At 41.3% G+C, this 14100-nt stretch overlaps 1 protein-coding gene across 1 annotated transcript in view; it reads left to right on the top strand.

The window, feature by feature from the left end:
* The window catches only part of TXK (TXK tyrosine kinase), a 63935-nt gene that overhangs the window by 47336 nt on the left and 2499 nt on the right, over positions 1-14100 (top strand). The window contains exons 10-14 of the mRNA XM_080797347.1: positions 2499-2670; positions 5995-6211; positions 8216-8280; positions 10526-10644; positions 12105-12262. Coding sequence (XP_080653473.1) covers positions 2499-2670; positions 5995-6211; positions 8216-8280; positions 10526-10644; positions 12105-12262 — 731 coding nt within the window. The remainder of the gene's footprint in view (positions 1-2498; positions 2671-5994; positions 6212-8215; positions 8281-10525; positions 10645-12104; positions 12263-14100) is intronic.

Genomic DNA, 14100 nt, shown 5'->3' with positions numbered 1-14100 from the left:
TTTTCTGAGATGTCCCGATAGGTTTCCTCTCAAAGTTTAAATCCCCCTTCTGAGATACTTAAAATACAGGCGTCTCACAAGAGCAATTTAAACTTTGGAAGGAAATGTTTCGGTTTTGCTTCAAATTTCATTATACAGTAGCAGGAACGCTTTCGATAGATTACAATCCTTTTTATTTGGCGGTTTGAGCTGTTGCTGACTGGGTACAAGGACGACGGGGAAATGACTGCTGTCCAAGAGAGAACTACTACAAAGAGCCACCCAGAGTGTCCCCTTCACCTTTTAAAAATACAACCTGTAGAGGGCGCCTGGGTGGCTCAGTGGGTTAAGCCTCTGCCTTCCTCTCAGGTCATGGTTTCGGGGTTCTGGGATCGAGTCCCACATCGGGCTCTCTGCTCAGCGGGGAGCCCGCTTCCCTTCCTCTCTCTCTGCCTCTCTCAGCCTACTTGTGATCTCTCTCTGTGTGTCAAATGAAGAAATAAAATAAAAAAAAATACAACCTTAGAAAGTTTAATTTGAACTATTTTTAGCAGATGTATATTTGCAAATCTATAAGAATAAAGAAGAGCCAAAGAATTCTGTTCTGTAATTTGGTGACACTTTATTTCCTTAAGTTTCTCTCATTAGTGAAAAACAGAAAATACCTAGATAAATGATGACATCATTATATAGTGTAACAGATAAGCAGGACTCAGGCTCTCTATTTTAATTGGGATGGGAGAATGATTCAGGGTATTATGGGTCCTGGGTTATTCCTCTGCCCTTAATACTATATATATAATAAAAGTTCTGTCATTATCCATTTATTTAGGTAGAGAATGGTCCTGTTTAATTTTTTAAAAATAAACTTCTCAATTTTTTAACATTTAGAACAGTGCACAACTCATAACTCGATAGCTCAATGAGTTTTGCCTGGTTTTGACTATTTAATATGAATGGAATGAGACACCATGCATTTGTATCTGGCTTCTTCCTCTTCCCCGGTGGTGTTGGGTGTGGCTGGCTCATCTCTGCTGGGGTATTGTGTGACGTTCACGGCTATACCACAGCTGATTTACCAGTCCTTCCGTAGTGGCCATTTGGGTTGAAACCAATTTTTATCTCTTAAATAACATCATTATGGACATTCTTGCATGTCTTTGGATGAGGTTCAGTACACGTTTAAGCTCCAACAATGTTGGCTGTACACTTAGGAGTAGAATTCTTGGGCCATAGAGTATGTGCACACTCAGATTTGTTTCGTTTTCCAAAAAGCTTATACCAAATTACACTTCAATCAATAGCATATGGGCTTTCCAGCTGTCCCACACTTTTACCCTTGCCCATATTTAGTATTCTTGTGGATTCTTGTCTTTAGTTTTCATGTTAGCCAATCTGGTGTATGTACTAGTGTTATCTCGTTATGGTTTAAATTTGCATTTCCCTGATTACTAATTATTTTGATCAACTTTTAATAGGCTTAGTGGCCATTTGGGTATCCTCTTTTGTGACAGATACTCCATTCAAGTTTTCTAACCTTTAAAAATATAGTTATCTGCCTTTTTCTAATTTTTTTTTTCATATTCTGAATAGGGATTCTTTATAGGTGACATGTTTTAGAAATATCTTCTCCCAATCTGTGGCTTACATTTTCCCCTCTCTTAATGGGGTATATTTGATGAACAGGATTTTTATGAAGTGTAATTTGTCCGTATTTTCCTTCATGGTTATATTCTGTTGAATACATTTGTGTCAGTATCAAAGTCATAAATATACCCTCCCATGTTACTTTTAAAACATACCCTACTATTGGGAGGCACGCCTTTACAATTCTTTTAAGGGCATTATTCGAAACTTCCACCAGATGGCGGTGTTACTATGTAAAAGGAGACTAAAAGGCAAGATTTGCTCTTTCGAGCGTTTTCAAGAGGGTTATTTTAAAAAGTTCTTCTTGCCTCATTTGGCTTCTATGGAAGTGAAATATATCATAACACAAATTTCACTTCAAACATATACTTAGATACATGTGAGTTAGAATTGTAGCATTGGACGTATTTATTAGGCGAATTGGTTAGGCTTTTCCAAAGGAGAAGACGCAAAGACAGGAGGGCCCTTTAGGGGTGGGAGTGGACAAACGAGCAACAGAAGAAGTGGTATGGGGGGAAGATGGGGGGAAACAAAGGTCCTGTGCCTCACGAGTTTACTCGGCAGGACAAAAACAAACGGGGACATACATATTCTCGGGGCCTGATCTAGTTTTGGTAGGTTTGGTTCAGAAAGGCAAAGCTTTGCCTTTCATCCTGTCCAAGCAAGTCCAGTCCGTATCTTTGAACTTGAATTCTGGAATTACACGTGGAAACGACCATGACAGTATTAAAAATGGTTGCCCTTCTGCTCCCCTCATTCATAAAAATTTTAACTTCTTTGTAAAGGAATAGAGTCGGTCTAGATAATTCCTGGATCTCTTCTAGCTCTCAAATTGTTCCCCTACTGGTAACACGGATGTTTTCTTTTTCTAGAAAAATGGGAGATAGATCCTGCTGAGCTGGCTTTTGTAAAGGAGATTGGAAGCGGTCAGTTCGGGGTGGTCCATTTAGGTGAATGGCGAGCGCACATCCAGGTGGCTATCAAGGCCATCAGTGAAAGCTCCATGTCGGAAGAGGACTTCATCGAGGAGGCTAAAGTGATGATGTGAGTATGAGCCATGCCAGATAAGCGGCATGCGGCATTCTGGTGTCATGGAAAGAACATGGGTTTTGGAGCAATCACACTTCGATTTATGTCACCACTCTACCCGAGTTAGTGTGTGACCTGGGCAAATTGTTTGACCCCTGTGTGATCTGGGTGAGTTTTTTCACCTTTCTAAGCCTCAATTTCTTCCCTCGTAAAATGGAGATAACAATACCTTTGTCACTGCCTCAGTGTGTGAATTACATGAAGTAATCCATGAAAGTGACAAGAAGGTACGTTCTCTACAGGATTCCTCTCTCCCTTCCTTCCTTCCTTCTTTTCTTTCCCTTACTTCCTCCCTCTCTCCCTCTTCCTTCCTTCTTTCTTTCTTTCTTTCTTTTTCTCTCTCTCCTTCCTTCCTTCATTCCCTCCTTCTGTTTTAGTTTTTGTTTTTTTGCTTTTCCTGGAAGCAAAAATGTTGATTTTGTTTAAATAGTCATATAAAGATAAAGTATTTGCTTTCAGAGAATTTAAGAATCCAGAGTCCTAACAGAAGTGACTCTTGTGGGCTGTTGGTTGCTGTTCCTATGGGATTGATCATGTCTGTGATTTCCCAGATCAGCATTTTGACTCCGTTGAATATGTGGCCGTGGTTTATATCTGTAATCTGGGCTCGATCAGGACAAGCCAAATCAAATCCATCTACTTTCCTTAAGTTTTTGTCCAACATTTATTTACAGGAGCAGCAATGTGGTAAAAAATGAAAACCCCAGATGGCTTTATGTAGATTCTGTTATCCAAAGCAATTTAGTTCTGTTCTAAATGTACAGATGTCAGTGGAACAAACAAACAGAAAAACCAACCAAAAAACCCAAGAAGTGATTAACTGGACCCATTCTCCTTTAACAGCAGAGCAATGCTATCTCTTAGGGCTCCTAACCCTACCCCAGGTGTCCAATCAAAATATTCTTCTCATCCAGTTACAATAAAATGAATTTCAAGGGAAGTTATGATAAACAAAATTTTCCCATGATATCAGCTTCCCGAAGATGATTTTGTGCCCCTAGGTGACCCCAGGCACATATCTGTCTGGCCTCTATTCCCCAATGCCACCTGCATCGAACATGTAAGATGTTTTCCTATATCTAGAGGAGGGACAAAACATTATATTGCTGTGCTGATTTGTGAGTATCATAAGAACAACTACGAGACATTTTAGTTCAGGGAAAGTTGAAGCCATAGGAATGCCTATGAAACAAAAAAGAATTAGAGATGTCCAATGTCATGACAAGAGGATTCTTTAAAGTTTCAAGCCTTATTGGGCATTTGGGGTCAAGGTTTCTGGGGATGATATTTTGAGGATGGCAGAAGATGTGTGGAGTGTGGAAAATATCAATGGCTCCTGGAAGTTTAGAGGCAGGAATGAAGCTAATCGTTCCTTTTTATTTCGGTTCAGATGGACATAATGTGTTCTTGGGTTTGAACACAGCTTTTCCCCCCCTGAATTTTCTGAAAGTGAGATAGAACAATTTCCTTCTGACATCCTGTTGCAAATCCATTCATCCTTCTTTTTTTTTTTTTTAAGATTTTTTTTTAATTTATTTGACAGGCAGAGATCACAAGTAGGCAGAGAGGCAGGCAGAGAGAGAGAGAGGGAAGCAGGCTTCCTGCTGAGCAGAGAGCCTGATGAGGGCTCTATCCCAGGACCCTGGGATCACGACCTGAGCTGAAGGCAGAGGCTTAACCCACTGAGCCACCCAGGGGCCCCAAATCCACTCATCTTTACAAGCGTGCATAGCTGACACACATTGAACTCTATCTGCCAAGCATACACAGCTTGCTGTTACTATATTACCTCCTTTCTTGTGTGTCGTTTAAATGTCACCTCTTCCAGGAAGTCTTCCTTACCACGTTTAACTGGCAGACCAACTCCCAGATGATTTCTATTGTATCGCTTGTGTTAATTCCATCAACGTACTTATCCCTGTTTTGGTGATCTTGCTAAGCAAGTTCAGTGCCATGCTTCAGTTCTCAGGTGTTTATCTGTGGGTATCAATGTGATGGTTTTCTCATGGCACATCAATATTCCATTTCAAGAGTGACTTTCCTGCCATTATTCTGCGTACATATAAATGGCATCCCTTAACTGAAAAATACACTTTATAAAGGAGAAAGATAAATCAGACAAAATATACATATACAAGATATCTATCTACAGGTTAAAATCATGTGGAGATTCTCTGAACGCCTCTTTTCTACTACCTGGCAGTGGTTTGCATGTTAATCATACGGTAATATGTCAATTAATCACTCATATACATTATTTTAGGGTAAATAATCTCCCTGAGTCATTTACTTTATTTTGCCTCTATGAATGAAAATAGGTAACATTTCAAGTTACTTTTGACTAACAGAGAAGTTGGCTTATTATGCATCTTCTAAAATTACAAACATTAACTTGAATATTGTTTTCCATGATGCCTACTTGGCTTAACAAGCCTTTAGGGACTGAATGCTATACTCCAGAAGAAACAGCAACTTTTGAAGTTTAGATCACTAAAAAGTTCTGTCTGTATTTTAATAAGCAACATTCAAGGACATGTGTGTATGTGTGTGTGTTTGTATGTGCATGTATGCGTTTGCTAAATACAGAGCAGGGCTTCAAGTTGGCAAATGTTTTTGGTCTCCAACTTTATCTAAAATTTCATTTTCAATGTCTTTACTTTTTCAAAAAAAATTTTAAGGATTTTATTTATTTATTCATGAGAGACAGGGAGAGAAGGAAGCAGAGGCAGAGGGTGAATCAGGCTCCCTGATGCGGGGCTCAATCCCAGACCCTGGGATCATGACCTGAGCCAAGCCAGACACTTAACTGGCTGAGCCACCCAGGAGCCCTATTTTTTTAGAATTTAATTTTCTTTCTTTCTTTTTTTAATGCATCAATCACGGTTTCCTCCCTTTAATCTGTCTCGAATTTCCGTCTGAGCAGCTGCGGGCAGGAAAGTTGAAACCCAAGGAACAGGAGCTTTGTTAAGACCCAGGCAAGGAGTGAGGAAACCAAAGGCTTGCTTGCGGGAAGAAAAGCAGAAAAAAACAGAATATGGAGCACGTAATATTCTGTACCTGCAGGGACTTGGGGAGTGCTGCTTGAACTCTTGACCCCACTTAGGCAGCACGTACAGTGGAAAGGAAACTGTTCTACTTTCTCTGTGGTTGGGTTCATTTTTCTCATATCTTGATTTTGAAGATTACATACGTAGAGTTGGTAAATATCACCAGTTGAGTCTCCGCGCTTTAAAGGGCAAAAATGAGTCTGCCGACTGGTGTGTGCTTTTTCTTCAACAGGAAATTATCTCATCCCAGGCTGGTCCAGCTCTATGGAGTGTGCATACAGCAGAAGCCACTGTACATAGTGACCGAGTTTATGGAGAACGGCTGCCTGCTGAAATACGTCAGGGACAGAAGGGGAGCGCTTGCCAAGGAGGTGCTGCTGAGCATGTGCCAGGATGTCTGTGAAGGGATGGAGTATCTGGAGAGGAACTGCTTCATCCACAGGGACTTAGTAAGTCAGACATAAATCGGCCGGTTATTCTCTGCATGACATTGAGAAGAATGTCTATTGAGGATGTCTATGACTATTGAGGACTTTCACTATTTTTTTTTTTAAAGATTTTATTTCTATTTGTCAGAGAGAGAGAGAGAGAGAGCAAGAGAGAGCGCACACAAGCAGAGGGGGGAGAGGCAGAGGGAGAAGCAGACTCCCCGCTGAGCAGGGAGCCCAATGTGGGGCTCGATCCTAGGACCCTGGGATCATGACCTGAACCAAAGGCAGACGCTTAACCGACTGAGCCACCCAGGCGTCCCAACGACTTTCATTCTTTTAAATGAAACACTTTTGGCTTAGTTTCTAAATACTTTCCTATTCATGTAATTCTCTGGGAAATGGAGTTTTATTTTTAATGGCCCCTTGATGCTGTGGCCGAGGGAGGCGCTGTTCTAAATATGCTTTCAACTGATTAACTACTGCGCTTATCAACGAGCCAAAACTAATTTACTTTTCTTTCCTCTCACCTTCCCTCTCTTCTTCCATTACTTCCACTTTTCTTCCTTTCAACCAATAATCAAATACGTGTTGAGGGCCTGTATTGGCCAAGTGCTCTCTGGGGCATATGGCAGTGAAGATCCGGCTCTAGGGGCTGCCCCCCTGTCCCCCAGGTGGGGGTGGTTTGCTTGTAACAATATCACAGCAGCATTGCTGACATCACCAAGGAGGACTAGAAATGTGAAATCCTTCTCTACTGGAATGCTCTGAACATTACAGCCTAATTAAAAAAAAAATTAAAGCTTGTCTTGCCCCCAGTGCCCTGTTGAGTTCAAAGGGCAGCCAAGATTCAGAACCACCGCTCCGGAGGTGGACAGCCTGGGTTGAAATATGACCTTTGTTTCTCACTAGCTGTGTGATGTGGGGCAAGCTAGTCAGCTAGGACCTGGTATGAATTGCACCTTCCTCCTGTGGGCTTGTTGGGAGGATTACATGAACTACTACATGTGAGCACTTAGTCGCTCCCAGCCTTATAGAGGAACTCAGCAATGCTATTCCATAGCGATAGCCTTTCCATACCCATTGGGACCACCACTCTGTATCCCTCAAGGCACGTTTCCCAGGCTCCAGTACATAGTAACTATTACACAAATTTTTGAAGGGATGAATATGGCATCAATTCCCCTGAGCCTACTTTTCTAGTCTCTGTGGCTCAGTCTTTCCCAACCTGATTAGATTAGAGTGTAGAGATTAGAATTCAAAACTTCGGTGTGATGATGGTCCTGGTCATTCTCTTTGCTCCAAGAGGCTTTTCTCAGATTCCCCCCCATCCTTGATTTCTTCCTCGGTTGCCTTCTTTGTGTTCTATTTTATCCATCTTTATGCCATTTAAAATCTGCCAGCTAAGCCCGAGTCTTTTCCTCATCAGGGGCTTAGCTTGTGGCTTGGCTTGGAGATTGTTGCTAGTATTTGTCAAAATCTTCCAAACTGGCTCCTTCTGGCTTACCATTTTAAGTTCCTTGTTTTTGTTTTTAGACTAACTGAAGCACATATCAGCTTCGAGGAGGAAAAAATCTATCAAACTGTTGAATTACAAGACGCTCAATAACCAAGTCAATGACTTTCCTTGATGAAACGCTCTGAAAATGAATTATTTTGGCCTTAAATACGTGGTCTCCGCATTATTTAAAAACACATACTCTTTTTAATGCTAGGGTTCATCATTTCACGTCTCTTGCTACAGTCTTCCTGTTTATTAAAGATACTTGTTGAGAGGGATTAAAAACTTTTAAAGGAAAAATACTAAAATTGCTTTTTACTTTTCGTTATTTCTTTGAAGAATCCTTAAAATCCATCGTGAGGGCAGATATACTGAGTCATATGTAGTATCACAGGTATTACCCGGAAAACATGGCTGCTCATAGAGAAGTCACATGGGGCCCCAAATACAGTAAGGAAAAGGCAAGTAGAAACTCTTTAAAGAAAGACGATATTCAAATGTGGATTCTTTTCTTCTTTCCATAGGCAGCAAGGAATTGTCTGGTCAGTGCTGCAAGTATAGTAAAAATATCAGACTTCGGAATGACGAGGTACAATATATAAACATATTTTTGGTTTACTCATAAGAGGGAATCTTACATCTGTCTACTAACGAACCAAAGATGTCAGTAGCATTGCTTTTTTTTCCTGGGGAAAATCTTGATGTGGTTGCTTGGCCTGTTGCCCTGCTTTGAATTTTAGGACATAACCCAATGTTAGCTGGGAGGTAAATGGGGGCTTTGAACTATTCTTTGGATCTTCTTTTCAGTTATGCAGGCATAACTTAAAAATTTTCAAAATGTCTCAAACTACTTGTCAGATGCATGAAGTTGAGGAAAAAAGCTTTTGTGATATATGTCTCTTTCTGAAAGATAAAAGAATACATTTGTTTAGCTCTGACTTTTCCATGCCCTTGTCATGCACGTCTATGATCAAGTGTAGTAGTTGACTTTAAGACTACAACTCAAGTGCGGAAAATCTAACCTCATTTTCTGAAACACAATGCCATTAGTATTTTGAGCGCCCCTTCCTTTAGGTTGCCAAAAGTTCAATGCCCGTGAATTCAGGATTTCTCTCTGACTCAATTCAGGGTCAAATTCAAATTCTGTGTGTCTTTTTCTCTGAATGACTTCTTCACTGTATGACTTCATGGGGCTATGTAGTGGAGAGGGCATGTCTGGTCCTTGTTGTTAGCCACTGACAACTGGTACCCTTGTAGCAAACATCCTCCTGTTTTGTTCTTGGCTGGACATCTGCGTAGGCGGCTGCTGACTCATCCCCAATTTCTACTGCAAGATGTTGTCATTCTGGCATTCTCCATGATTAGAAACCCCCTGGAGCTTTCCAAGGTCTGTTTGCTTAGACACATCCACAGCTATTGGCTTTCGGGAAACTTTTTGCTTTTCTTGGGACTTGACTTGGGGAAGAGGCACAGGCTCTGTTTTGCTCTTGAATCCCAGCAACCTACTGTGGGGACTTCTTTCCCTGCCATGTGAGTGGGGCAGTGCTGGTAGGGTGCAGGGGACAGGACGCTTCCTCAGTCACCCACTACCGTCTAATGCTCCTCCCCTTGCCCCTTGTTCTCTCCCACCTCCCAGCTCCAGAGGTTCAGTGATAGAGGGGATGGATGGTTGTCAGGGGGGAAGAGATCACTCTTATTTATGAGTCTTTCTCCCCAATATTTTATTAACAGCTCAGTCCTCCTCCTGCTGTGGAAAGCTTAGACCTTTGAAACTCAAAAGCTGTGAAAAATGGCTCTTTCTCTTTTGTTTTCTATTAGTCACTCTTTCCCTTAGTAGGATGACTTCTGGTGCAATAAAGCAGTTAAAGGTAGGGTGTGGTAGGGTACGTGGGGAAAAAAAAAAAAGAGTGTGAGGAAGCGCTAATTAATTCAAAGCTACCATACTGCACACTCCAGGGGTTACAAGTTAGTCATCATTCTTCTCTCCAGATTCTTCTCCCCAAATTCCCTTACTTGGATGTTTCTGCCTACAAGCCTCACAAGAGAGAGGGTTTAATATTTTTGTAGTTTTTAGAAGGGGGTGATAATTGTTACTGATTTCATATAGGGCCATTTTAATGCATTGGACATTTTTCACATCAAATGTATTATGTTCAATACTCTTAGTTCCCCTTTTCTCTGCCTCACAAAACACATATGCATGAAGAAAAAAATAAGACATCCAACTCTGAACTTATTCTTTGCCATATATATATACATATATATATGTATATATTTTAATTTCCTTTTTATAACCCTGATTGTTAGAGCACTCAGCATGTTCCTTTGCAGAATTAAGAATTTGCCATAACTAAAATAATCAGTGTGTTCCTGATTTCAATCGGTTTTGGATTGAAGAATTGTTCTGGTTTTCTGAGACCCAAATAAACCCAACTGAGGCTTGGTTTGGGGAGGAATCACTGTATAGGACACTTTCCCATTTTGGTAACAAGAAGAGAAACTTTTAGAGGTAAAAATATTTCTCTTTTAAAGATTATTTATTTATATGAGGGAGAGAAAGAGAGAGAGATTGAGTGGGTAGGAGGAGGGGCAGGGGGAGAGGGAGATAGAATCCTCAAGCAGACTCCCTGCTGAGCAGGGAGCCCGACAGGGGGCTCAATCCCAGGACCCTGAGATCACGACCTGAACCAAAATCAAGAATCAACTGCTTAACCTGTTAAACCACCCAGGCACCCCTGGTTTCTTTTTTAGAGCTTAAAGTAGACTAATGGGGTTTGAATTAAGTAGAACTTGGAGATAATTAGCACAATGTGCTTTGAATCTAATGACCTTAGGTACGTTTTGGATGATGAATATATCAGTTCTTCCGGAGCCAAGTTCCCCATCAAGTGGTCCCCTCCTGAAGTTTTCCATTTCAACAAGTACAGCAGCAAATCTGATGTCTGGTCATTTGGTGAGTAAATTTGACATTTATTTGATGGAGATTGATTTAATAAAATGTCAATCTTTTTAAAGCTTTGATTTCTTCACATGATGTGGCATTCTAGAAAGGTCTCCTTGTAACTATGCTTCTGTCTTAAGTGTTCTAAGCACATCCAGGCTGTCTTTGCAACTGGTACCATTCACCTTCTTATGTAAGTCTACCATGTGGATCTTATCCTTTCCCCATGAGCGTTTGCAGGAAAACCGTAACAGAGAGTCTACTGATCTAGAAAACAAATGCAACCATCTTTTTTAACACCACAGAGACTTGCCAGGAAAATAGATCTAAGGTGTCACTGAATTTCGAGTGTAATTAATAAACTTCATTTCTAACTGCTAAGCAACACCACCGCATTTACTTCATTACCTTCTGATTTTGTGGAATTTAGATGTTGGCCTCCTTGGGAACTGTTAGTTGGAATTTATATTGTGTAACGTTCTTCATTGAGAAAGAGATGTTGTAGACCCATGTCAAGTGGAATCTGCTCTTTGAGTTGATTTTCAAAAAGTGGCAGTCAGTTTGCAATAAGCTATCTATTCTATTTTGCCCAGACCTCGCTGGATAGCTTCTTGGGTTTGGAGAGACCTCTGCACCTTCAGAACAGTGTGAATTTTATTGTCCACATAAGGTTAAACTTGTATCATTGATCTCATTAGCTCTCCACTGACTTTTGGTAGTTTTGGCAGGAGACATGTTACATTCTACGGGAGAGCAGTCAAGTGGTAAGATGAACAATCAGCAGCACAGGGTTGGTTCATGTGGTTACAGAGCAAATAGAATTTCTGAGTTTTACATGACCACTTGTCTCTATCAGCCACTGGACAGTGAGCTGCTTGAGCCCATGGACTGGTTTCTGGAGTCTTCTGGCTCTAGCATTTGCCTGGTCTTTAATCAATACATAATACATTTTCTTAGAATAAGTGAATAATTAAATGAAGTTCAAATGGGAACCTTGAGGGAGTTTCACTAATCAACCAATCAACGATTATAGAACACAAGCCCCTGCTAGATAGTCTGTTCTACCCAGCAGTCTCACCTCTCAGTGGGAAGAGGGAAACATGTGCCTTCTACTGGCTGGTAAACTCTTGGCCACATAATTCTGTCATTTTCTATGGAAAGGCAGAGAGGCCTGTTGATTTCAGGTTGTGAAGACAGGAACATACTTAGGAATGAAAATGCTGGCAGCATTTTCTGTCACTGGGGAGGCATTCAAGACCAATGGGAAAGAAAGGCATTGTTTCCACTTGGAATATTTTCAGGTTGTAGGCCTGTTCGAAAATGAAGACACACATGGTCCAATTCCTAGATAGAACTGCTCTCATTCTGGGTGATTATAATTCAAAGGCTGAAAGAGGAAAATAAGGCCTTGTAGTTTCAAACAGTTGTTTCAGTTTCAAGTAACCTCTTGTTTACATGCATTTCGTGTGTAGGAGTTTTGATGTGGGAAGTGTTCACAGAAGGAAAAATGCCGTTTGAGAATAAGTCAAATTTGCAAGTTGTGGAAGCCATTTCTCAAGGCTTCCGGCTGTACCGTCCTCAACTGGCCCCAATGTCCATCTATGAAGTCATGTACAGCTGTTGGCACGAGGTGAGTGCTCCCTACTCTCCAGAGAAGGTTGGCAGCCCCAGCATCTGAGGACAGACCTGAGTGGGACAAACATGACCCCAGGACTCCACCAGGGCAGGAAAAGGAGCCTGTTTCTTGATAAGAATCCCTAAGAGCCAGAAGGGCTATTTCTTTTTTTTTTTTTTTTTAATATTTTATTTATTTGACAGACAGAATCACAAGTAGGCAGAGAGGCAGGCAGAGAGAGAGGGGGAAGCAGGCTCCATGCAGAGCAGAGAGCCCGATGCGGGGCTCGATCCCAGGGCTCTGGGATCATGACCTGAGCCGAAGGCAGAGGCTTTAACCCACTGAGCCACCCAGGCACCCCAGAAAGGCTATTTCTATCTGAAACTCCCACTATAGAGTCATCAACCCATTTCATTTTTAACCATAGTCATTCATCTGAGGAATTCACAGCCTTTTTCAAATCTTCTTTGTCTGAGATTGGTTCTTCCCGAAACTCTTGATGTGACTAGAGCCTCAGCAGTGAGATGTTTCACTCCCTTTCAGAACCGGTAGGTGGAAACTAAGGGTAGAGTCAGGTTTGGTAAATGTCTACATGGAAAGAGAAGGATATTTGTATTTACTTCATTCTGCTCTAAGTTGTCTTGCTTTTCCAAGGCTAACTCTAGTGGGTTTCATCTCTTTTTTTGGCACTTCAGACTCCTGATAGATTAGGAATAAAGGCAGAAAGTGTGCCCTGAACTTGTAATTGGGAAAGTCTCTTGGGGTGGGGGTGGGGGGTGTCAGTCCAGGTTTTCTTTCTCTCGAAATGCCAACACTTAAAAATAAAGCCAGACGTGTCCCGTCTTCTCTGGGCACAGACCCAACTCACGTCTCCCCTTCATATCAGACTCCCCTGTGACTTTTGACAGCTTTCTCCTTCCAGCTGACAGTGTCCGTGGAGAAAAAACCCACAGCGGGATGAGGAGTTTCCTCCCGGCTGAAAAAAAAAAATCGCTTGATTCGCCATCCATGAACACTGAAATACTCAGTATTTCAAGAGCCACGTAGTTGTCCACATTTTAGAGAAGCATTACTTTTATAAAGATCCTCGATGTCTGAAAATATTTTACATATAATGAACTGCTCTGCAAGGAAATCTTAAAAGACAGGCAAATGTTCAGTGAGCTATTAGTAGCAAATGGCCGTCTTAAGAGCTTCTTAGCAATAACAGCGTGGATAGCTTAGAAAGATATATTGCCTACGGAACAATAGACATGTACAGGTGCATAAAATATAATAGTTATTGAGATTTCATTTATCTGTGGAGAGGAAACAAAAAAGGGAGTAAATTGGAGGCTGTCAGGAGGCCCGAGAAAATGATGTCAGTCTCAAATCATGGTCAGAGCATTGATTAAAACAATGTTTTTGGTTATGCTGATTTATTTGTTTGCAAATGGTAATTTGCCTACAACTTTTTAAGGTAATCTAAATGCCCTAAGTGCTTAGGCACCTTTAAATTTATTTATTTATTTTTTTTAAAGATTTTTATTTATTTGACGGAGAGAGACACAGCGAGAGAGGGAACACAAGCAGGGGTAGTGGGAGAGGGGAAGTGGGAGAGAGCAGGGAGAGAGCAGGGAAGTGGGGCTCGATCCCAGGACCCTGGGATCATGACCTGAGCCAAAGGCAGACCCTTAATAACTGAGCCACCCAAAATGCCCCAGGCACCTTTACATTTAAATGTAATTATATTATCCTTCACATACACACACACACACACACACACGCACACACACGCACACACACGCACACACACGCACACACGCACACACGCTGACACACACATACTGTTCCATAGGTTCTGCTACCTGCAG

The sequence above is a fragment of the Martes martes genome (genome assembly GCF_963455335.1).
Source record: "Martes martes genome assembly, chromosome: 2".
NCBI lineage: Eukaryota > Metazoa > Chordata > Mammalia > Carnivora > Mustelidae > Martes > Martes martes.
The sequence above is the reverse complement of the archived record's forward strand: the minus strand, read 5'-3'. Positions and strand labels throughout refer to the sequence as shown.